This window comes from Ixodes scapularis, unplaced genomic scaffold (assembly GCF_016920785.2).
Source record: "Ixodes scapularis isolate PalLabHiFi unplaced genomic scaffold, ASM1692078v2 PGA_scaffold8__174_contigs__length_109621045, whole genome shotgun sequence".
Taxonomy (NCBI): Eukaryota; Metazoa; Arthropoda; class Arachnida; order Ixodida; family Ixodidae; genus Ixodes; species Ixodes scapularis.
Window position 1 is genome coordinate 3,022,179 of NW_024609883.1, and position 21,761 is coordinate 3,043,939.

Consider the following 21,761-nt stretch of genomic DNA (forward strand, 5'->3'; position numbering starts at 1 on the left):
CGTACCAACCGGGTGGGGGGGGGGGGGCAGGGGGGCCGCTCCTCCCCCCCCTCGCAGTTAGTGGGGGGGGGGGGGGGCAAGGCATGTGTTTTTCCCCTCTCTCCCACTAAAACAGCCGCCACTGGTCATGGCAGACACTGGCCGGCGGTGCCCAAGGAATACCAAGGGCACCCCCCCCCCCCCCCCCCCGCACACACACACACAAACAAGTTGGTACGCCACTGGCAGGGGTTTGTATGCAGATATCTTTGGCGCTGAAAAGATGCGCGAGGGCGGAGATTCTGAAAACGTTACGACACAAACATGTCGTAACGCTCCGGGAAGCGGGAGCTTCAGCGATACTTTGAAAATGATTTTCTGCAGCCTCCGTGCACCAAATTGAAAGATAATCTCGATATCCGTGATCCTGGTGGCTGAATGAAGGTGTTTTTATTCAAATACAAAACAGCTTAGCTTTTAAGGAAATGGGTCCGAAGTTTCATGCTGTGTTCCAATCCGAGAGAAATGTATGTAATGGGATTATTTTTGCCGTCTTCCAGTCCCTGCTGAAACTGCATGCTCAAGAGAGACTGTAGACAATACTTGTAAATACTCGGGCACACCTGAAAATACTTAGAGTACAAAGTAAATGCTAGGTGATGTACTTCAAGTAATGTAGACGCCACTGATTCAGAAGCTTCTTTGTCGCGGTGAAACTGCGAGGATAAAAGGGGACTATTTCTTTCAGTCTTGCATTCGCAAAGCTTGATGACGTAATCGTGGGATCGAAGCCACCTGACGACAGTCGAGCGGGGCTCATGGATTGGGCACGAGAACTGCGTTAGGACCCGACTGCCTGGCCGTGTCCCACGAGAGCGACATACAGAAACAAAAGACAACGACAAGCCTCAAACCAGTCTTTCGCGATTTGAGATGCTTCGCAGAATAAAGGAGGCTATGCTTAGAGCCACTCGATATGGCAGCGTAGCTGCCAGAGTAGCGCCACGCTTTTCCCTGTGCCGCCTCTCACCGTGATTGGTCACACGCGGTACCATAGCAACGAGCTGAGCTGGCTCGGTTTCCTTAGCAACCGAGTGACTAGTCGTCACGTGACCTCGCAAGAGCCGCGATGTCACCGGTAGCGCCCAGAGCTGGTGGATACGAGTTTGTTCGGTGCGCGGTAGTCGTAATGTGCCGCTGCTTGCCGACGATTTCGAACTTCTTCATGCTCTCTGAAGCAGGTATAACGTGAAGATCTGAAAGAATGTGACTTTATACCTTTTCTGTGCAAGATCGCTCTGGATATTACACCTGTGCGACAGCATCAGTCATATCGCCGTAGCGGTGCTCGTATTCCTGGATGTGTTCGAGGATCGATAAGACATTTTGCATGCAATTTTCGCATACTCCTAGCCTTGTTTGAACGTTAGAATGTCTGAGAATCAATGCCAATTGTATGCGTCGCATGTTGGACCTTGGGGAAGTTGTTTCAGCCCCAGGTAACCGCATAATCACAAACTTTTAGCGAGGAACCTCCTGCGATCTTTACGTCTTGTACTAATCAACGATCTTACGATATAGCTTTTAGGATAACATTTTCACATTTTCTAGCTTCCTTTGAATGTTCGAATTTCTGAGAATCGAAACGAAAGGTATACGTCGTGTGTAGGGCCTAGGGGAAGTTGTTTCAGCCCTGGGTCACCGAATAATCACAACAACTTTAAGCGAGGAAGCGCCTACGACCTTTTACCTTTTTTACTAATCGACGATTTTACGAATTGACAGTTCTGAAGACTTTGATAAACGTCCTTTCTTTGCAATAGCTTGCATTTGATCGCAGTGGTTTTTTTTGCTTTTTTTTTTTTCAAGTGACAAGCAGGCGTTTGCTCAAATGACGTATATGAAATGACCTGCTCTATAAGAATGCATCATCACGCACTATTAATTTTATATGCTCAGAGGTGTGTTCGTCTTTGTAATTAACAAGTTACAGACAATTATTTTTCGCGAATGTAGTATTTATTCTCTGTAGCTGGGCCCGTTTGGTACTCATTAATGTCCGTGTGCCATGATGCTATCATCATGTGTGTATGGTTCTAAATATGCTCTTTGCAATGCCTACAGAAGCCAAAATGACGCCAGCCTACCACAGCTCACGCATTTGACACGAAAACTGCGTCACTCGGACGTATGCGCTCGTCAACAATCAATTCGTCGATGAATATTTGAATTCGCGTTCGTGGCCAATGAGTGCACATGAGTGCACTTGCGAATGACAAGTTCTATGGTGTGCTTAAAAAGCACGGTGGAAGCTTGGGGTCATCCCACCGGTGCCCTAGCATGTCACGACCGCGTGGTTCCACAGTTCTCTTTTGAGTTGAGGATTTAAGCTAAGAAAGAAGAAGTTAAAGAATCATTTCATGGCCCCTTTAACACGGGTATACGTGCTACACCAGATAAAAATATTGACATTTTGCATGCCGGTAAACTTCCTGACGACCACTTGGTCTGTCGACAGGAACACCTCATATCCGACGTCCGTCTCTTTTGATGGCGTTAACAATCCTCTGTAGACCACCGTGCTGTCCTTCTTGGTTTAACCCCGTCGACTGTTCATCGGCCCGAAACGAGGGTGATCCCGTCGTCGACGTCGCTCCCCGCCAGTCGGTGAGATAATCTCATCTTGAATGAATGATTGGGTCTTGAAGAACTATGGTGCTAAGCATACATTCTCTTACTATGGGGCAGTCGAGCAGCACTCATGTCCCAAGGCGATCGTCCTGTCGTGAGCGGCGTAATCGGATTTTGTTCCATAGGAGCGAAGTCCGAAAGTGCAAGGACGGTACGTTCGTCCCACGAAGCCGCCGCCATCCCGGCGGCGCGGAAAACCACTCGCCTTGTCCGCGCACGCTGCAAATCGTCTCATTTCACAGAAGAAACAGACACCGCCCCTCCAGAGGCCCGTGCCGTACCGCCATGCAAAGCGCCTTTTAGGTCTTTTACCACTTTGCAATTAACGAATGGAGATATCAACTAGATAAAGGTTGCCGCCCGGCGTCGCTAGCAGTACGGTTTCCATAGAAACCTCCCAGGCCCAAAATGGAGATCACTATAGGCGCTTCTGACGTCGTGTATCTAGATAATTTTGCGTCGTGTCGCTACTCTGGCAGCTACGCTGCCATATAGAGTGGCTCTAGCTATGCTCAGACACGGGCATCATGCACGCGAGGGTATCTTTGGCAGGCTTGCAATCGCTCGTGCTTACTTCACGAGCACCGAACGACTGTCAAAGATACCATCGCGAGCATGCTGCGTGGGTTTGAGGCTTGTCGCTGTCTTTTGTCTCTGTCGCTCTAGTGCAGGGGTAGCCAAGCTGCGGCTCGCGAGCCGCATGCGGCTCTTCGCGTGTTAAAGTGCTGCTCGCGAATCCCTCCCCTACTCCCTCCCTCCCCCAAACACACACACATACCCAGTGTTGTACACGTTCCTCAAAAAAAGGAACGACAGCTCGTTCCTCGTTCCTTCTGAATTTTGGAACGCGTTCCCGTTACAAGTTCCATTTGTGAGAAAGGATCCCGTTACAGTTAAAAAAATGGAACGTTTCGTTACATATACGTTACATTTGTATTTTTCTGAATACCATATTCGATTAGATCAGGCAGTTTTTTTTATCTGTCCCATCTAATGGGAACATACAAATTTATAGGTCGTGATGGAAGGGCACCAGGAGAAGAAAGCAAGAGCGGAATCAAGGTTTTATTTGTTGATATATTCAAGTTTAAAAATCTCAGCTTTTAATCAGATTCATGTTTCTGATGAACGATTCAGACAAGCCGCATCTACTGTTACCCCACATTGCACGAGCGTTTTACAACAACCTCACACGTTTCAATCTAGCGAAGTCCCTTGTTCGAATTTTACATCAGTTGCTTCTCAATATTGCTCTCCACAATACCAAGAAGTGAGGGAGAGGGTATGCTTTTTGGAAGGTCAGTCTTCAAAAACTACAAGTGGTTCCTTGTGAAGGTTGGAAGCGTTCGTTAATTTTTGTGTGTCGTTTAAGTGACCAATGTTCGGGATACAAAAGTGTGTTCAATATCTAGTAACCTGTGATTTTGTTGTAAGTGTAGTTCTCTTTATGGAAGTTCAAAAATGGCTGTAGTCGGCCTCAGATTTCTGGGTGTATGAGGATTCATAGAAGCAATTAACGTAGCTGAGTTTGAAACGTCCCTCTTTGTGTCTTTTCGTGCGACTAACGTTGTGCTTTTTGTACCGCAGTCTCGGGCACTCAAAAAAAAACAAAAAAAACATTGATGTCTCCTAACTTTCCAGCAACCGACTGTTACTAAGCGAGGACCACACAATATAAATCCTAAAAAAAGTAACCAAAACGTGAGGGAGTTAAAAACAATATCTTCATGATGAAATAGCTTTTATACTTTTAAAATTTTCCCTCGTAAAAATAGTATAAAAATGACCCCACTAAACAAAAAAAGGAACGCCGTTCCTCTTTCCGTTCCCGTAAAAATGTAACGAGTTCCCGTTCCAGTTCCACCGATGTGAAACGGAACGGCGGCGTTCCTTCGTTCCTCCTAAAAGGAACGCGTTCCAGGAACGCCGTTCCTTGGAACGCCGTTCCGTACAACACTGCACATACCTCCCCACTTCCCCGCCTCCCTCCTGGTAACACGAGTGCTTCCCCAAAAAAAGAAATGGCACGCGTTTTAAATCGAAAGACAGGTAGCGGTTTGGTATACTCTGTTTCACCTTATGATGTACCGCAGAAAAGGCTACAAGCGCGAGCTTCTTGCTCTGGGGCACATCTCGGCGGCACAAGCTCTCGCGACTAAGAGCAGCTGCCAACGCTATGAGCTCGCGCTTCTAGCCTTCGCTGCGGTACAACATAAAATGAAACGAAGTATAGTCTGGTGCTATACTGCTACCTTATGTACAGTTGGACTGCTTTTGACTCCGATAGATTTGAAAGTAGTTCAAGTTTCGTTTATTGCGCTAAAAAAAAAAAAAAAAAAAGTTCCCCCCCCCCCCCCTTCCCCCCCGCGGCTCTTGGGAGTTTCGTGGTTTGGTTTGCGGTTCTTAGGCCGGGTCAGCCTGGCCACCCCTGCTCTAGTGGGACACGGGCAACGATCAATGCCTCGGCGGACACTGGAGTGGTGGCTCGCGTCCAACCCCTGCGGTGATGAGAATAACCCAACTCTAACAGTGTCTGGAGCTCAGCACGTGTGCTCTACTTTGCCGACCTCAGCGCGTGGCTATGGATTGACGTTGGCGACATAGGATAGGCACCAGGCCACGTGCCCTCTTGTTCTGACTCAGAGTTGAGGGGATGAACGATGCTTATATTTTTCGAATTTATTTGCCGACTTCCGCTGCTTAGAAAGAAAAACCAAGGCTTATTCGGCTATTAACGTTAGGGAGAGATTCTGAGCAGTATATAGCGAAAGTAGAGTACTCGTTTCATGGCCCCTTTAATGAAAGTAACGGATGAGTGTGCAGGTGAGCTTATGACAATCATAATGTGACACGTGAGACTGTGGTGCGAAAAAATTACGGAACATTATCCTCCGTTGTCTTTTTCTTCTGCTTGAAAGTTTTTTATTATTATTTTCCCGCACCACAGAGTAAGGTGTTACATTATCGTTTATTGCCCATACCCAATATTTTGAATTCCTTCACTTGCGCTGACTGATCGAGGTGTAGCTGGAGTACGAAACGCTACGGGAAAACCGACCCCAGAACAAACGGAACGATGCGTGGTCTGCTCGTGTTTCTCTCGAGAGTAGAATACCTCTCCCAGTATTTCTTCGGAGAGAGAAGCATCATTTTGTGACAAAATTTTAACAAGACCAAATTTGCGGATGTAGTTTGAAAGCCAGAGTTGTGCTTTGCTCGGAAAGCGCTTGAAAAAAATACTTTACGTAACTACAAGATAAACATCATAAAAGCATTAGCGCGAAAAACAAAGGGCAAGGGAGGACAGGACAAGCGCTTAGAGCACTGCACGGGCCGGAATTTCTAGGCCCGACCCGGCCCGGTAGAGACACGACCCGGGCCCGGCCCGAGCCCGACAGAATTTTTAATTTCTAGGCCCGGCCCGACCCGGCCCGGAAGAGACACGGCCCGGGCGCGGCCCGAGCCCGACAAAATTTTTAATTTCTAGGCCCCGCCCGACCCGGCCCGATGGCTGTAGCCCGAAACAACCCATTGCCGTTTGAACCCGTCCCGTTTCGACCCGTTCCCGAAACGAGCTCCCCATTTGAAGCTCGTCCTGTTTCGACCCATTCTTTAAACGCCCTTACCATATGAACCCGTCCCGTTTCCGACCAGTTCACTAAACGCCCTTCTCGATTGAATTTGTCCTGTTTCGACCCATTCCCTAAACGTCCTTCTTATTTGAACCAGTTTCCGAAACACCCTTTGCGTTTCAACGCGTCCCGTTTCAACCTACTTTTATAAGGCCCTGCACATCGCAACCTCTTCGCAAAAAGTCTCCCTCGTTCTAAGCCTGGTCTGCGCACCTTTTCTGTTTAAGAATATGTTCTGAAGTAGCTTTACATGTCAACGCGTTCCTAAAATATACAACCCTTTCAGGCAAGCTTAAGTTTAATATATTCCTACTTAACCCCTTAAAACGTTTTTCTTTCTTTTTTTTTTTTTTCAGGATGGTTCTCAAAACGTGCAAGCGCGGAACGGACTATGTACACTGCGCGACACTGGTACCGCGAACACGACGTTGGCTCTTTTTTCGAATTTTACTTCGAAATGGTCTTAGTAGGCACCAAAGTATACCGCTTAAGTCTGTGGCCCAGATGAGCACTTCTAAAGACACTAATAGTTTTGAAAACAGCGTTTTGATTCTATGAGATAAACATAAAAACACGACAATCGCTTGTTCGCACTAATATAGTGCCGCGCTCTGTGCAATAAGGGAGTCTTAGAATAACGTACTCAAGCACTTTGGGCAAGCTAAAATTAGCATCGCCAGAGGTTTTACATCGCAACGCTATTTTTACGGTACCCAAAGCGCTTGCGAACGTTTTTCTAAACCTTCCTAATAGTGAACTAGATATTTTTGAGAGCGATGAATCAGACAGGTTGACAAGCATATGACTGGGACTTTATTTTGTTTACAATTTATAACACTGAACCCTCGCTCACACGGAAAAAGCTTGAAGGCTTTCTAGCTTCAAGACGTCTTTTAGTTATTATTTTTAACGACGCTGTAGTGAATTTGCACTTCGCTTTTTTTTGGTATTTAATGAACCTAAAAGATTAATGAGCAAACTTCTTGCTATCAACAACAATTTATGATTTACGGCACAAGATTACTCAGGCAAAACAAAGACAAAAAAGTTCTCGGGCCGCGCCGGCCCGGGCCGGCCCGGGCCGGCGCGGCCCGAGAACTTTTTTGTTCAAGCCCGAGCCCGGCCCGGGCCCGAGAAAATACGTGCTACCCGGCCCGAGCCCGGCCCGCGGGCCGGGCCGGGCTCGGGCTTTCGGGCTGGCCCGGGCCCGTGCAGTGCTCTACAAGCGCTTGTCCCCTCCTCCCTTGTCCTTTGTCTTTGGCGCTAATATTTTTACGATGTTCAACCAACTAGGTCATCAACCTATTTTGTTAATACAAGTACGCCCTCAGAGAATGTACTTGAAGTGAAGTACAAGTTTACTAGGCCTACTTAAAGTAGTACTTTAAGTACAAGTTTACTAGGCCTACTTAAGGTAGTACTTTAAGTACAGTGTACTTAACTCCATAACACTGAAATACCTATTCAGCACAATCACTCAATCAAGCTTTATTTTTCAGAAATGTCTGGAGGGAAATCCAGACAAAAAGCTGTTACAAACAGCTTGACTAGGCCTGGATTACATCGGCAGCAGCAACGTATACAAAAAAACAAAAACAAAAAAAGACCAAATACAAGGCCTTGACAGAAAAAAACAAAAAAAAACACAAAAACCGAACTCTGCAAAAACGTTTAATGAAGCTAACGCTATTTTACATTTAAAAAGTGCCCACGGAGATCTTCATTACTTACTGTGTGTATGTTTACGTTGTTTCTGACACATTTGTTTGATTAAAATAGTTATAGAGACTGGAAAATATATTAGTATACATCAAATGTTTGTGTTCGCATTTCCTCGTGTTGGGTATACTTCCCGAAAGTGGATATCAATCAAAGGTAAAACATGAGTCTTGTAAGTACGCGTCTAGCTTGTCGCGTAGCACGCGATGATGATGATGAGCGATGTTTAGCGTGGTTTTTCCCAGACATGTACAAGTTCCTCAAAAAAAGTAATTAAGTTAAGTTACTGAGTATTGACGTCAAAAGTAATTTGAGTAGAGTAGAAATTACTCAAATAGAAAGTTATTGAGTGAATTACTAATTACCGCAAAAAAGTAGCGAATTACTTTTGAAGTTACTTTTATATGTTTTTTTATGGTAAAAAGAAAGTGGAGGAGGTTTTGATCTGTTAGCAAAATTTTGCTTGCCAAATAGGAATGGGCTTGTTTTTTTTTTTGTTAACAGCAATGCATTAATAACTGGTTCTGCTTCTGCGTGCCTAATTGTTTTTTACTTTCTTGTTTGTTTGGTCAGTGATGTACTGCGAATGTGTCATTTGTACTTTGAGGATTAGCACTGTTTGAGCTTGATTTTTTAGACAATGTTTGCTTGTTTACAGTGTTGCATAAAGTACATCTGAAAAGGACTTGAACTAAAGTACAAAGTGAATGAAAGGTTATGAACTTCAAGGAAAGGAGTAAGTACACCGGGTGCAATGTACTTGAAGTAACGTATATAAATACAATATATTTCACGGTAAAGTACAAGCACTTTTAACACAATCTTTCATGATGCTCTTCCATTCCCTATACTGTTTTTTTTTTTTTTAACTGGTATGCGTTGCTCCAGGGGTAATCGGAGGCGCATCAGTTTTTACAGAAATGGAAGCAAATATAGTATAAGGTCAAGTCGCCGCAGAGTAGTTGTTTTACTCTCGCTGACGAGCTATTTCACACAATCAACTTATAAGGCACTTATTCGTTTCGGTCTTATAGCCGCCATTACTTCACTCAGAGAAATGACCAGATAGCGTCTCGAAAGAGCGCGTTTTCACACAACAATACCGCAATTTTTTTTTTTTTTTAAATTGGAGGAATGTACATTGAGGTTGGGAGCTTTACATTCCTCGAAAAATAGAAGTACATGCAACGAAAAATTACTTCAAGTGAAGTACAATTTTTCTAAACAGTAGTACTTTAAGTACCATGTACATAAAGTACTTTCCAACACTGCTTGTGTATTATTTTTTATATAAAAATGGTGGGGGAATTACTACAGGTTTTTTGAACGATCTATGAATCTTTGAGGATCCCCAAAGTCTGAGTTTTGGCAGAAAAGACAACGCAAAAAGGCAATCTTTGCGCTGCCTTTGAGCATGCGATTCTTCGAGTACAGCACAAACTACGGGAGCAGAAGGTGAGTTTCAGAGCAGGTGCTGCATTTTCATCGTAAACCGGAGACACGGAAAAATAAAAAAACGGACAAAACAACAACAAGTCTCAAACACAGCTTCTAGTTTATTTGAACACCTCCACTCTTATTCGCGACTCCAGCAAAACGGACGCCACCAAGCGGGAAAACCGGGAACCAGCCGGTCCAGGTCGCTCCGCGCCCCTCAGCATCTCTGGTGGCTTTCGCGGACACGTGCTGTCGGCGCAATGGAGAACAGTGTAATTTCACGAAGGTCCGAAAATTTCTTAAGTTTGCCTGAGTATTCATTAGTGTGGCGAAACCTCAGTAGATTGTTTCCGTCCATCACGTGTTTTCCATTTCTTGGATGGGGAGGAATCGCGGAAAACCTTTTGATTTCTCGTCTGTCTCGAATCACATTCAAAATGACGACTACTTGGTAACTGATACGGGGTTTCTTTATGAGGATGTAGAACAGTGGGAGGACGACAGACCAGGCATTTCACTGGAGGGAACATCAATGCTGCAGTCAAGTGAATGGGAAGGTTCGATAGCTGCTTTTCTTGAGTTTGGTTGTGTTTGATTAGCCTCAAGTTTGAGTCACCCACGCCGGTCGGTGCGTTGGCTATTCATCTTGGCTGCTTTTCGCCGAAAAATCCTCTGGACCACTCTGAAGGAGTTGGGCTGATTTCGCAATTACTTGATTCAGGAAAACCTGCTCGCTGCAAATGATCAATGAGGGAAATTATCTGTTTTCAAAAGGTGGGGGACGTGTCTCGCAACGTCAGAAGCTGTCACGGCATTATGATCTATCGCGCCTCCAATATTTATATTATACCTCCGTCGAATTAAGCCAGCAGCAATATACGTCTACATTGCCTCACGACGACCACAAAAATACTAATTTTTTTCGTTCAGGATTCGAAGTCAAGTTCAATGCAGAGAGATTCTGCGTGAATCTCCAATGAAGACTCTTCAGTTTGTCCGCATTCGTCTCCGTGCTACTGGCTAGAACCATTTGGTAAAGTTTAACTTAGTATCTCTCTGTCTGTCAAATATATTTTTATTCAGCAGTTCACATAATAGCTAGTTAACTAAGCTCATATTTCGAACCGAAGAATATACTAATATCGCTTTAGTGGGACTTCCCCATAGTATGTAATATAATACATAACCCGCTCGTCAAAATGACTTCTCGATTGCTACTCAAACCTGAATTGAAATACGAGTATCAGCTGCTTAGTGGGGTGCCGGTGGGTTAACATGCTCGTTGGCTCAAGAAGCGCGTGCTTAATTTTCGTAATTTTCCTGCAGCCTGTGTTGTTGACCGAGCATACGACTGAAGCTGTTTCTTAAACGCACATACGCACAAAAGCTCGATTTCGCGGACAGATAAGTCGCATAATCGAGGCATGCGAGCTGGCTGAAAATTACTGTCGGTGGGATAATTCTGCATTCATTGCCGCTTTCCTTAGATGATCTAAACTGATTAGTATATTACCGTCTCTCCAGATCCCATAGTTTCGGTTTCGAACGAAATCTCCGAAACGAAAGTTTTACATGAAAAGAACAAAAAACACAATTGGAAAACAAAACTATGCTCTGCAAGTTTATGTGCACCGGCTACACTTAAAGGAGCAATGCAACAATTTTTGTACTTTGCGCAAATACCGCTTAAAACGGATCCCTAACGTTAATGACCCATGAAACAAGCGTTCGTTTTTCACCCCACGCAATAGAAGTCCCAATAAAAATTAAAGAAAAACGAGCAGCGTTCACCCCCTCAACTCGCAGCCAGAACAAGCGGCCACGTGATCTGGAGCCGATTATATGCCGCCAGTGTTGATCATAGCCACGCGCTGGGGTTGGCAAAGCGCAGGACACGCGCTGAGTTCCAGACATTGTTATGGCTCGGCTGTTGTCGTCGTCGCAGCGATTGGACACGGGTCACAACCCGAATGCTTCTCGAGCTAGCAATTGTCACGAGCCCAAGTTGAGTGCCCACGCAATGCTCGGGTCCAATCTATGAACCGCATTCAAATATCGTCACTTGGGTGTACTGCGATCCCCGAGTTACGTCATCAAATTTTGCAAAGGAGAGATTGAATGAAAATGATCGCATTTGTCCTTGAAATTACACCACAACGAAGGAGTTTCTTGGCCAATGGCGTTGCGTGTGAGAATCCTTGAGTCCCAGGTGTGCCAGTAAGCTCGTGTAGAGAGAAAAACATTCCAATTGAATATCGTTGCACAGCTCCTTTAACCGTCTCAGTTCAAATACCTATAAAATTGGGCATTAAACAAAATAAAATCGGTTAAATTGAACGTGCCACCTGTTCAGGCGGCCCGGCCGAGCCGACGCGACCTGGACTCAGCCGCCATGTTTGTTTGGTGGTGGCGCCCCCTATAGGTCGCTGGAGTCGCGAATATATATATACACAACAACCCTCCTCTCCAAAGGTCGACACACCTCCTCTCCACTCCATCAACGACATCTCAAACTGAACCAATGACACATGCTACCTCCCTTCCTTTCATACCAACCAAAAACTGACCCCTTTCCAATCCAAGAAACAGGCACTCAAACCCTGCTAACAATGAAAACACCCCCCCCCCCCCCAAAAAAAAAAAAGAAAAAAAGATAAGTTTTACGGAACCGACCAGCCACAACTGATAACAGGCCTATCGAACAGACACGGTGTTAGCATTCAACCACCCCTCAAAAAAAAAAAAAAAAAAAAAATTAAATTTTAATTTTTTTTTTTTTTTTTTTTTTTGAGGGGTGGTTGAATGCTAACACCGTGTCTGTTCGATAGGCCTGTTATCAGTTGTGGCTGGTCGGTTCCGTAAAACTTATCTTTTTTTTTTTTTTTTTTTTTTTGTGGGGGGGGGGGGGGGGGTGTTTTCATTGTTAGCAGGGTTTGAGTGCCTGTTTCTTGGATTGGAAAGGGGTCAGTTTTTGGTTGGTATGAAAGGAAGGGAGGTAGCATGTGTCATTGGTTCAGTTTGAGATGTCGTTGATGGAGTGGAGAGGAGGTGTGTCGACCTTTGGAGAGGAGGGTTGTTGTGTATATATAAGAGCGGAGGTGTTCAAATAAACTAGAAGCTGTGTTCGAGACTTGTTGTTGTTTTGTCCGTTTTTTTATTTTTCCGTGTCTCCGGTTTACGATGGAAGTTCTTCACCAGCTCGCCTGTGCTTTTACCCTTTCTTTGCTGCATTTTGTTGCCTCCCTTGAGTGAGGATGCAGTGTGTGCACCTCCTATAGTGGGCGAGAGTTTCTACGTTGGGGAGAAGCGGGGACCAGCCCTTTCTTAAAAAGGGTCGAGTCTCCTTGAGCTTCGGGATACAAAGGAACGCCAGTCTTCGGCGCAAGTCCCGCAGTTACTCGGCCTCTCTTGCGTCGTGTTTGTTCGCTCCCCGCGCCTCGTAGCAGTGTTGTTGCAGGAAGGGGGGGGGGGGGGGGGGGTTGTGAAACTTTTGGGAAAGTTTCGGACCCTACAAACAATTTTCTTCTCCCCCCCTTTTCCTACGCCACATGCTTCCCCTCTTTCCAAATATCAGCTGATCTTCAAACATCTAATCTCCTTTGTGCAGGAATGTTGTAAAACAACCACTAAAATTCGAAAGTAATTTGTAACTTAAGTAGAAGTTACTCAAAAAAGTAATTAAAGTAAACTACTAATTACCGAAATAAAAATGTAATTGAAAGTTACTAAACTACTCAGAAAAGTAAGAAAAGTAATTAAACTACAGTAACTTGAGTAGAGTAGTTGAACTACGTACAAGTCTGGTTTTTCCTCTGGAACCGTTGCTGCTGGGAACATGGATCGGCGGGAACTTTCATGACGGAATCACCGCCGAATTAATGAAAGTGGAATTTCCATCTGAATGCGTGATGAAATGATTTCTAGCCAAATTGTGTGCAATTTTCCTTGAAAATGCAGGTGCACGACGACTCCGACGCTGTGTGCGTCGAAGTACCGCGCCGTCACGGGATGTCTCCACGGCAGTATAGCGGTGCTAGTATCGAGTACATCGTACGATGGCTCCAATGTACTACAAGAACTCGTCGGGCAGCGAGTTGAAAACTACGTCGCCTAATTGGCCTAATCGGGTAGTAACGTTGCTTGGGCGCCTATGGAGAGTATTCATAGGACGCCATATTTGAGCTGCTAAGACCAGCAATCTCGACGGTGCGGAGTGCACGTTGCAAAAGAACTGTGGAAGCTCGCCGTTAAAACTCGCTCGGCGACGGCGTCCCTGTCGAGAACGATTTCTTCCCCGTTCACGATAAACGTTCCGCGGGTTTCACCACCCAGTTGGAGATATAAAAGAAGAGTATTTCCATTGTCGGCGTCGAAGAGTCTTCGCCGCCTCGCTCGCCGTCGCCATTTTGTCGAGCTGGTCTCGGAGCCCTGAACGCATGAGCAAATGCTGCGCTCCCTCGCCTCCCGTTGGTCCCACGTAAACTTTCGTCAGAGTCCATAAGAAAAAGTTGAACCGAACCAAATTCCTGAATTTTCCTACGGGGCAAAAATCCCTCCCGTCGCTCCCCGCGATGCGCATAACGAGGTTACGTCACGCTTTTGTGCGGAGCCGCGCTGACGTCGACATCCCAGGGGAATGTCGACGTCAACTTTGGCTCGGGCTGCGCAAACGCTCCCTTCCTCTGCGTGGGATCTCTTTGCAATCGGCGGTATTTTATTCGCGTGTCCGGCAGCTTTACAGGTTTTGCTTAGCGAGATTGGCGAGATGCCGGCGGGGGTATCGGAAACGCCTAACCTGCTGTGGCTTGCTCTGCTCCACATGTTGTTCGAGGCACCCGGAGGATTCTTCGATATCTCAAGCCGCTCCTCGTACAACCGGTTTTTTATTCCGCGTCCTTTGCGGTGCATCCACCCACTGAAGAAGGATCTTTCTTTAAGCAGGAAGCAGTTGGTCGTGGTCTACATCGCTGCTGCCATAATCGCGTATTGCCCTTTAGTGTCTCCATTTTTCTACTCTCATCAGCGCGTCCCTATTGTCGAGTGTGCGATTGCTAAATGCGTTTGCTAACACTAACATTCCTCTCGGCCCCCTGCCGTTCGTATGAATGCTGAAATCGGGGTTCCACTGGTTCCGCCGACCACTGACGTCACCCACATCCATTTCAGAGAAGCGTCCCTGGTGTGAATGCCCATTTACGTTACTACGAGCTTTGTGTCGCTTGGGCGCCATGGGAACTCGCCCTTGATCTCGTCGTAAGCAGACGTAAGCTTTCGTAATGTGACGCAAGAAAACGGTGCTGCCTACTTCATAATTCGTGTTCTAGCTTATGAGAGGTAAGCAGAGGAACCTTCCCGATTTCGGACGCTGAGACCAGACTTGCACACGTTACTGAAAAATAGTAAGAAATTACATTTACAATTACTCGAGGCTAAATTGTAATTTATTACAATTACAACTACTCTCCTATAAAAGTAAGCGACCGTTACCACAAAAAGTAATCCGTTACTTTCGTTGCGTTACTTTTAACATCATTGTCCTCAAGTAAGAAACAAACAGGAGAAGACTATTCAAGTTGTTAATGTTGCCACCTTTTCCATTTATTGACCTTGATTGTGTTGAGGAACAGCTGGCTCTCGAAAATCTCGTGAGACATTTTGCGTTATTTCTTACTGAAGATGTCGACTGCTACGCTGAACACCCTTTGAACTGAGGCACTGGATGGGAGTGCCATAGTGTGCCTCACGAATGTTTTATGCTGAGCATTGAGCCTCTTCAGCGAAGCAATGGAAGTACTATTTACCTCAAAGATAGAGCCAAGCTTCCTCGTTGCAGCCGTTGCCTGATATTCGAGAGTTTTAGTAGATCGTTCTGATACCTTTAATACTCCCGATAACGATACCCGATAACGATATAACGCATGCGCAAAGGCGGTGGCAAAGTATCGGGAATCGCTATCGGAGTCATCGGACCGATCTACTGAAATTCTCCATTGTCAAAATCGTGAAGCTGTAGAAGTCATCATACATCGAGCCAAAACTAGAATAAGAACTGATGTATGAACATCTTGCAATACCGTCATATATTGCCAGACAATAGCAAAACATTGTTGTAACAGTAAGGTGATAATTAAATAACAAAATAAGATTTGGCTCGATATTCTTCTTCCTTTGGTTCTGAACAGGTCGAGCCGCGGTTGAGACATTGGTGAATAAAAAAAAAAGTTTCTAGTATATGAATATAAGTAATCGAAAAGAGACAGTTTTAACAACAAATAATTAAAACGTCGGTTAAAATAAGGAAATGTAAATGCACGTTTGTCGTGTATACCTTTCTTGGGGCCATTCAAAAATGCACGGACCACTTACCGACGGCAGTTTACTCCGGTGTTCTCCAGATAGACGTCCGCTGACGTCACGGGCAGCGAAGGGCAGAGTACTAAGTAAGCCGCGCTATTGCCCACTCACGAGTTTCACTCTCTCCTCAAGCCCAGAATATCACGTGTACGTCAGCAACCATCGGGTTTTATTTTTAAAAATATCTGCTAGAGATAAGATGCGTCCTGCTGGGGTAGAAACAGGAAGAAGGAAGGAAGACTTACCATTCTCGAAGGGCTCGCAACAAGCTGACTCACAAAAGGGGTGACTGAGAGGCAGATAACCTGGCTGGAATTCCCAAATAAAGTGGAGCAACCCTAGAAGTTGGACTACAAAAAAGTAAGTAGCTTTTAAAACAGGGTCAAATAAGGTAAAAGAAGCAGAAAAAAAATACATTCTGCTTTCTAAGAGAAGATGCTAAATGTGCAGCAACGAACGAGGATGCTTGTGGCAATAACACCGTTACATATTATCACATCTCCTTTAGTGGATTTTAGGGAAGACGGAGCGTTGTCTCGTTTTGTGACATTATAAAAATGGCCGTAGTCACTATAACCGAGAAGGACATTGTTAATTCTTGTCTGTTCACTTACCGCCTCGAGCTTCTCGAAGAAACACACAATCACTTGGCGCCCTCCTCTCCCCGTCTTCGATCGCAAAAAAAACAACAAAGGAACTAAAGAAAGCAGATATAACTTGCCCCCCCCCCCCTTTTTTTTTCTTTTTGTTGTAGAAATGCCAGTTTTTTCTAAAAACTGGCATTTCTACATTTCTAAAAAAAAATACATTCAGGGTCTTGGTGTTGCAAAAAAAAGGCTTTGCGGAACTGAAGAAGGCCAAGCCTCCCTTTGCGCTGGTCATTTCGCGTGACAGTGTCACCCCGCTCCACTTCACCAAAATAAAAACGACCCTTTCTTTAGAAAGGAGGGGGGAAATAACGGATTGCAAGGAATCTGTTACGCAAAAAATGTAAGGCAATTACTTTACAATTACTCTAGAAAATATGTAATTATTCCGTTACTAAATTACTGACAAATCTGAGGGATTACAAGTAATTTCGTTACTTGTAACGGATTACGTAGAAGTCTGGCTGAGACAAAGGGCTTTTATTTCACAGGTAGAAAAGAGTGTTGGCTAGCTGGACGTGGTGCTCCGTGTGCAACGACTGGCCTGCGAGGAAAGCCAGCTTGTGTGCGTACTGGCAGGGCGCGGGCACCCGAATGGTGCCCGGCCAGTTGAAGTACAGGTGCGTCAGCTTGTACGAGAGCCGCTGCATGTGGTCGGGCTTCAGGCCCGTGGTGTCGTAGATGACGTTGTAGTGCGTGGGCGCCACTGTCCCCTGGCGCACGCTTTGCGACACCAGGAAGAAGTCGTAGCGCTCGGGCCGTGTCACCTCCGAGTCGACCACGGTGCCCGGCGGGGGGTTGGCGTAGCCGCCCGAGCTGGTCACGGCAAACAGGCGCGTCGAGATGCGCTTGGTGACCACCACGAACGCCAGCTTGTGATCCTTGCCCGGGAAGAGCGCGTCCAGCGACGCCACGATCTGATTGATCTCCCACTCGCGGACCTGGGGAATCTGGCCGTCCGAGACACCGTCTCGGAAGAAGAGGATGCGCTCGGGCACGGCGCCGCCGTTCTCGCAGCCGTACTGCCTGAGAGCGTCCTGGAGATGGATGGCCAGCGAGTTGCCCAGCTCCTGGTGGCTGGCGTGGAAGGACGCCCGGGAGAACCAGCGCGTGAAGGTCCTGTTCAGGCTGGCCACAAAGGCCCCCGCCGAGCGGCCGCGCTGACTTGAGTCGTGGTACGTGTCGTAGCCGATGACCATGGTGGACGCCAGCGGGATCTCAAGGCACCAGGCCTGTCCGCCCAGCTTGCAGTTGAGCTGGATTGCCACCTTGGTGGCCACCGAGCGCACGTTCTTTCGGTTCCCGATGGTCCGGCTGAGCAGCACCTGCGTCTGCAGGCCCAGGTCAACGCACGCGTGCTTCTTGATCATGTCATAGCGGTCTTTCCGGTTGTTGGGCAGGATCACAAGAGCCAGCTGCAGGCCGCTGAGCTGCTGAAGCGCGCGGACGTAGCTGCCGGCCCGGTCGTCTTCCAGCTCGAGCAGACGCGGCTCGGTGACCCGCAGACCCATGGGAGGGCAGACACTCATTAGGCTGCGCACGAACTCTGCGCAATTCTGCTCGTCCCTCTTAGGGCAGATGACAATCCAGGAGTCGAGCTTGATGGCCACGTGCATTCGCTTGTCGCGCATCTCGCGCGAGAAGTCGGCCGTGTTGGCGCCGTACCGGTAGTTCTGGGTGCCCTGGATGACCCACTCGGGCGGCATAACGCGGGCGTCGATGCTCACCAGCTGGCCGTCGAACTGCAGCCCCCACTGGTGCATCTCGTGGCTCACGCTGGAGTCGCCGTTGACGCGCCCGATGAAGTCGAGCAAGTTGCGGACGCGACGCGGCGGCTCGACGCGGGTGTGCTGGGCCAAGTCCCGCATGACGGCCACGTTGGCGCGCATTTCGTCCGTGAGTCCCGTGAGCACGCAGAGCTCAGGCACCAGGTAGATGTTGTGCGTACGTCCGACCCGCAAGTCTTTCTCGCGCGGTCGGCACACGAGCAGCGGCTGGTTCGGGTCTCGAATGCGCTTCTCGTACTGGGCGCGGTAGTACTGCACGTACGTCTTGGGTCCCTCCTTGGTGTCGAAGCTGCATTGTGGGTTCTGGTCCCAGTCGATGTCGTCCACGCGGTACGTCTTGTTGTTGTACGGCGTCATGACGATAGCCCCGGCCACGCGGCGGATGGCTTCCTCGCGGTAGCCCGTGGGCGCTGTCGCCGAGATCTGTATGAGCAAGTCGAGGACAGTGTCGCGGCGCAGCACCTTGTGGACCGTGTCTGTTACCATCATAACTCCGGTCTCATGCTGCCCAATGGCCGTCACAAGGCCCTGCCAAAGTTCGAGTCCATGCTGGGGAATGGCAGACACAGCCCGCTTGTCAAAGTAGTGCCGATTGATTTGCACAAAGTCTAGGTGCTCCAGGTTTCGGCGCATCTGCGTGTTGAAGAGTCGCAGCAGGTCCGGGTTGTTTGGCGCCAGCTCCTGGACCCTTTTAACGCGAATGCATACCTGTTCTCCGTCGCTACGCCTCCGTGACCACAGCTCCGTCACCTCCTGCTCTAGCCGGCTCGGCGTCTTCAGGTCAGACATCCCATCGAACACGTAGCAACGGCCGAACTGTTCGCGGTGGTCGCCTACTAAGGCACGCCGCATTCTGCTCGACTCGACGCTCGGGACAAAGTCTACGTGGTACTGGTGCACGCAGCACTGAGGCAACGACAGCAGCCGGAAGTAGTTGGCCACCAACCTGATTGGACGGCCCGTGGTGCCGGTCTTGTCAGTTACGTGGATCGGTCGGGTCGCCAGCATCGACAACTCGTTGCGAGGCTTCCGGCGAGCGCCTCGGCCGCACCCGGTGACGTCGGTCTCGGGGCTTGAGTCGCCCGACTCGAATGGTCCCGAAGGCTCCAACGACAGCTGCCGCAGTTGCTGGGTGAGGCCGCCAGGCCTCCGCTGCGACTCGTGGTCGCCCAGGGAGCCGGCCAGCAACTTCCGACGACCTCGAGATCGTCCCCTTGCGCGACCCGCTCCACAATCTTCGGGCTCCATCGCACGCTATTTGGAACGCTCGACCAACTTACTTTGGAGGACGTGTTCGATTGAAGGGGCCACGTGCAGCGCGCGCCACAGCAGAAACGCTCCGGCACGCGGGACGCATTGGAGGGGCGCGGTTGAGTCTCAGAAAGGAAGGTATTCATTCGTTTATTGTTCTTCACAAAATGCCCACCTCGACGGAAAGCGTGTCCTTGAAGAGCAGTCCCTCCCTGAGCAACCTCTGTTCGGAGACGAGCAGCGCGAAGCTGACCAGCCCCGATGCCGGCCGAGAGAACCAGTAGCGAGGCACGATCAGCTCGGACGACGAGAAGGTCTTCACCAGGTGCCTGTCCTGACCGGAGCGGTCCAGCAGCCGCAGGCAGAAGTCGAACTTCTTGCTCAGCTTGGCCGAGTGGAGCAGCTCGAGCCCGATCTGAACGGCGTCGCCCCCCTCTTGGCCCGCCGGTACCCCGACGCTCGCTGCCAGCCGGAGCACACAGCGGACGGCTCCCTCCCGCTCGATGCCGAACGGCCGACTGTACAAGCGTAGTTGGCCCTCACGACGCGCCTGCTCGCGGAGTCTCTGGTAGCCTGCCAGCTGCCAGCGGAAGGGGGCCTCCCGCACGCCGCGGAGCAGCTGCAGCTCTTGAAAGCTTCGCTGCGCGCCTGCCAGCTCGGCCTCGTCCAGAAGTTGCTGCCGGACCTCGGCCACCTGGTGCAGGGACTCCAGAGGGACCAGCCGGTCCGCCAGCATGCGCAGCTCCGTCCGCAGCTCCTCCGCCTGCTTCCCGGTCTCGCTGGACGTCTTCTCCAGCTCCGCTTCGAGTCGGGAAAGCGCCGAGTCTCGGTCAGCAGCCACGTCATGGCGGACTTGCCGGCTCAGCTCTTGGGCGTCGGGAATCCGGTCCAACATGCGGGCCTGCTCGCTCTGCTTGTCTCCCAGGGCGCGCAGTTGGCCGCGTAGCTCCTCGAAAGACGCGTCGCTCCTGGCGTCGAGCCGCGCCAAGTCGGCGCGTAGGTCCCGCAGTTGAGTGTCCGCTGCGCCGAGCTCGTCGATCCGCTGCTGCGCCTTCCTGAGCTGCTGCTTGAGCCCGGCGCTCTCGGTCCGCAGGCTGTCCGCGCTGGTCTGTAGCTGCTTGAGGAGGAGCACGCTGTCCTTGCAGATGCCGGCCAGCAGCCGCGCGTACGGGTCCGGCTTTGCCGGCTGCTGCTCGTCGAGTCGCTTTAGCTTGGACTCGAGCAGCTGCCACGGTCCGCTGTCCTGCCCGCTTCGAAACACGGGGATCCGCGACGGTTCGGGAGACGCCCGGGCCCGCTCCATGGCTCGTCGGTCGTGCGGACGATGCTCGAGACAGCCTTCTATCTGGCAGTGCGTCGCGATACGGACTCGAGTGTGGGCCCGATAAGGCTCGCTCGGGAGCTGGCCCTGACTCCGATAAGCGACGACAGGGACGCCGTCGCCTGCGCACACATGCGAATCTCTGCGTGTGCGCCCGCAGTGCTCATGTGTGATGCCGGTCCTGGGGAAACATCTGTGTGCCGGGTTGAGGGCCGCCTCCAGTGAGCGAGAGCGCAGCACGTCGGACGCCGGTTTCTCTCGTAGTACGTGTCAGGCGTTTCCGTTGCCTGTTGGGGACCGCACTGCCGCGCATTGCCGGAGCGGCAGGCCGCGGCTGGAGCACCGGGAACTGTTCGTTGTCGACGCCGTTTTATTGCAGTGCAAGGGGAGCGTTTGTATGCACATACGAGTGGACATCGCGCACATTGATCTTTCCCACAAACATTCTTGCTTAAATGGGCCTCGGTCGGAATTTGGAATATTATACATTTTATGCGGTGTACATAATGTCCGATGCGATACGTATTATACTCTACGGTGCAATCGTGTGCGTTTTGCTTAGTGTGAAGACATTTAAGCATTTGTTCCCGACTTTTTTTAAAAATTGTGTTTTATGTGTTGTTTCTGAGCGTGAGCAAGGGCGTCTCGCGGCACGGGCTCGGCATCGACAGTGATACTGAGGCATTTTGCTACCGGCAATTTTTTTTTTTTTTTTTCAAAAGCGCGCGGAGTCGGCGTCCGGTGCTACGAAGAATGTTATGGTGCCTTCATGTGCGCTTTGCTCTAGAGCCCATTCATGTTTTAAAAGTAGAGCAAAATGCGTCGATGCACGAGGCACGTGCAACCTGCAACCGTTGGCAAGATCATGGCGGCACAGCTCGGCACTGACCTGGATTTCGGACGCCATGTTTTTCGCAGAACTGGCGCGCGGCACGTGTCTCGA

The 21,761-nt window shown here is 49.0% G+C and overlaps 2 protein-coding genes across 2 annotated transcripts; both read right to left on the minus strand.

Moving 5' to 3' along the window:
• Positions 1–16,944: 16,944 nt before the first annotated feature.
• Positions 16,945–19,494, minus strand: LOC8028443 (piwi-like protein 1). The gene has a single exon (XM_002399349.5). It carries the CDS (start codon positions 19,492–19,494, stop codon positions 16,945–16,947), a length of 2,550 nt encoding a protein of 849 aa, XP_002399390.3.
• A 137-nt stretch (positions 19,495–19,631) lies between these two features.
• LOC8028442 lies at positions 19,632–20,800 on the minus strand. The gene has a single exon (XM_002399350.5). The coding sequence runs from the start codon at positions 20,798–20,800 to the stop codon at positions 19,658–19,660; it is 1,143 nt and encodes a 380-aa protein (XP_002399391.3). The 3' UTR covers positions 19,632–19,657.
• Positions 20,801–21,761: the final 961 nt, after the last annotated feature.

Excerpts from the sequence above, each read along its gene's own strand:
- LOC8028443 (XM_002399349.5), bottom strand. The coding sequence starts at position 19,494 with ATGGAGCCCGAAGATTGTGGAGCGGGTCGCGCAAGGGGACGATCTCGA.
- LOC8028442 (XM_002399350.5), bottom strand. The coding sequence starts at position 20,800 with ATGGAGCGGGCCCGGGCGTCTCCCGAACCGTCGCGGATCCCCGTGTTT.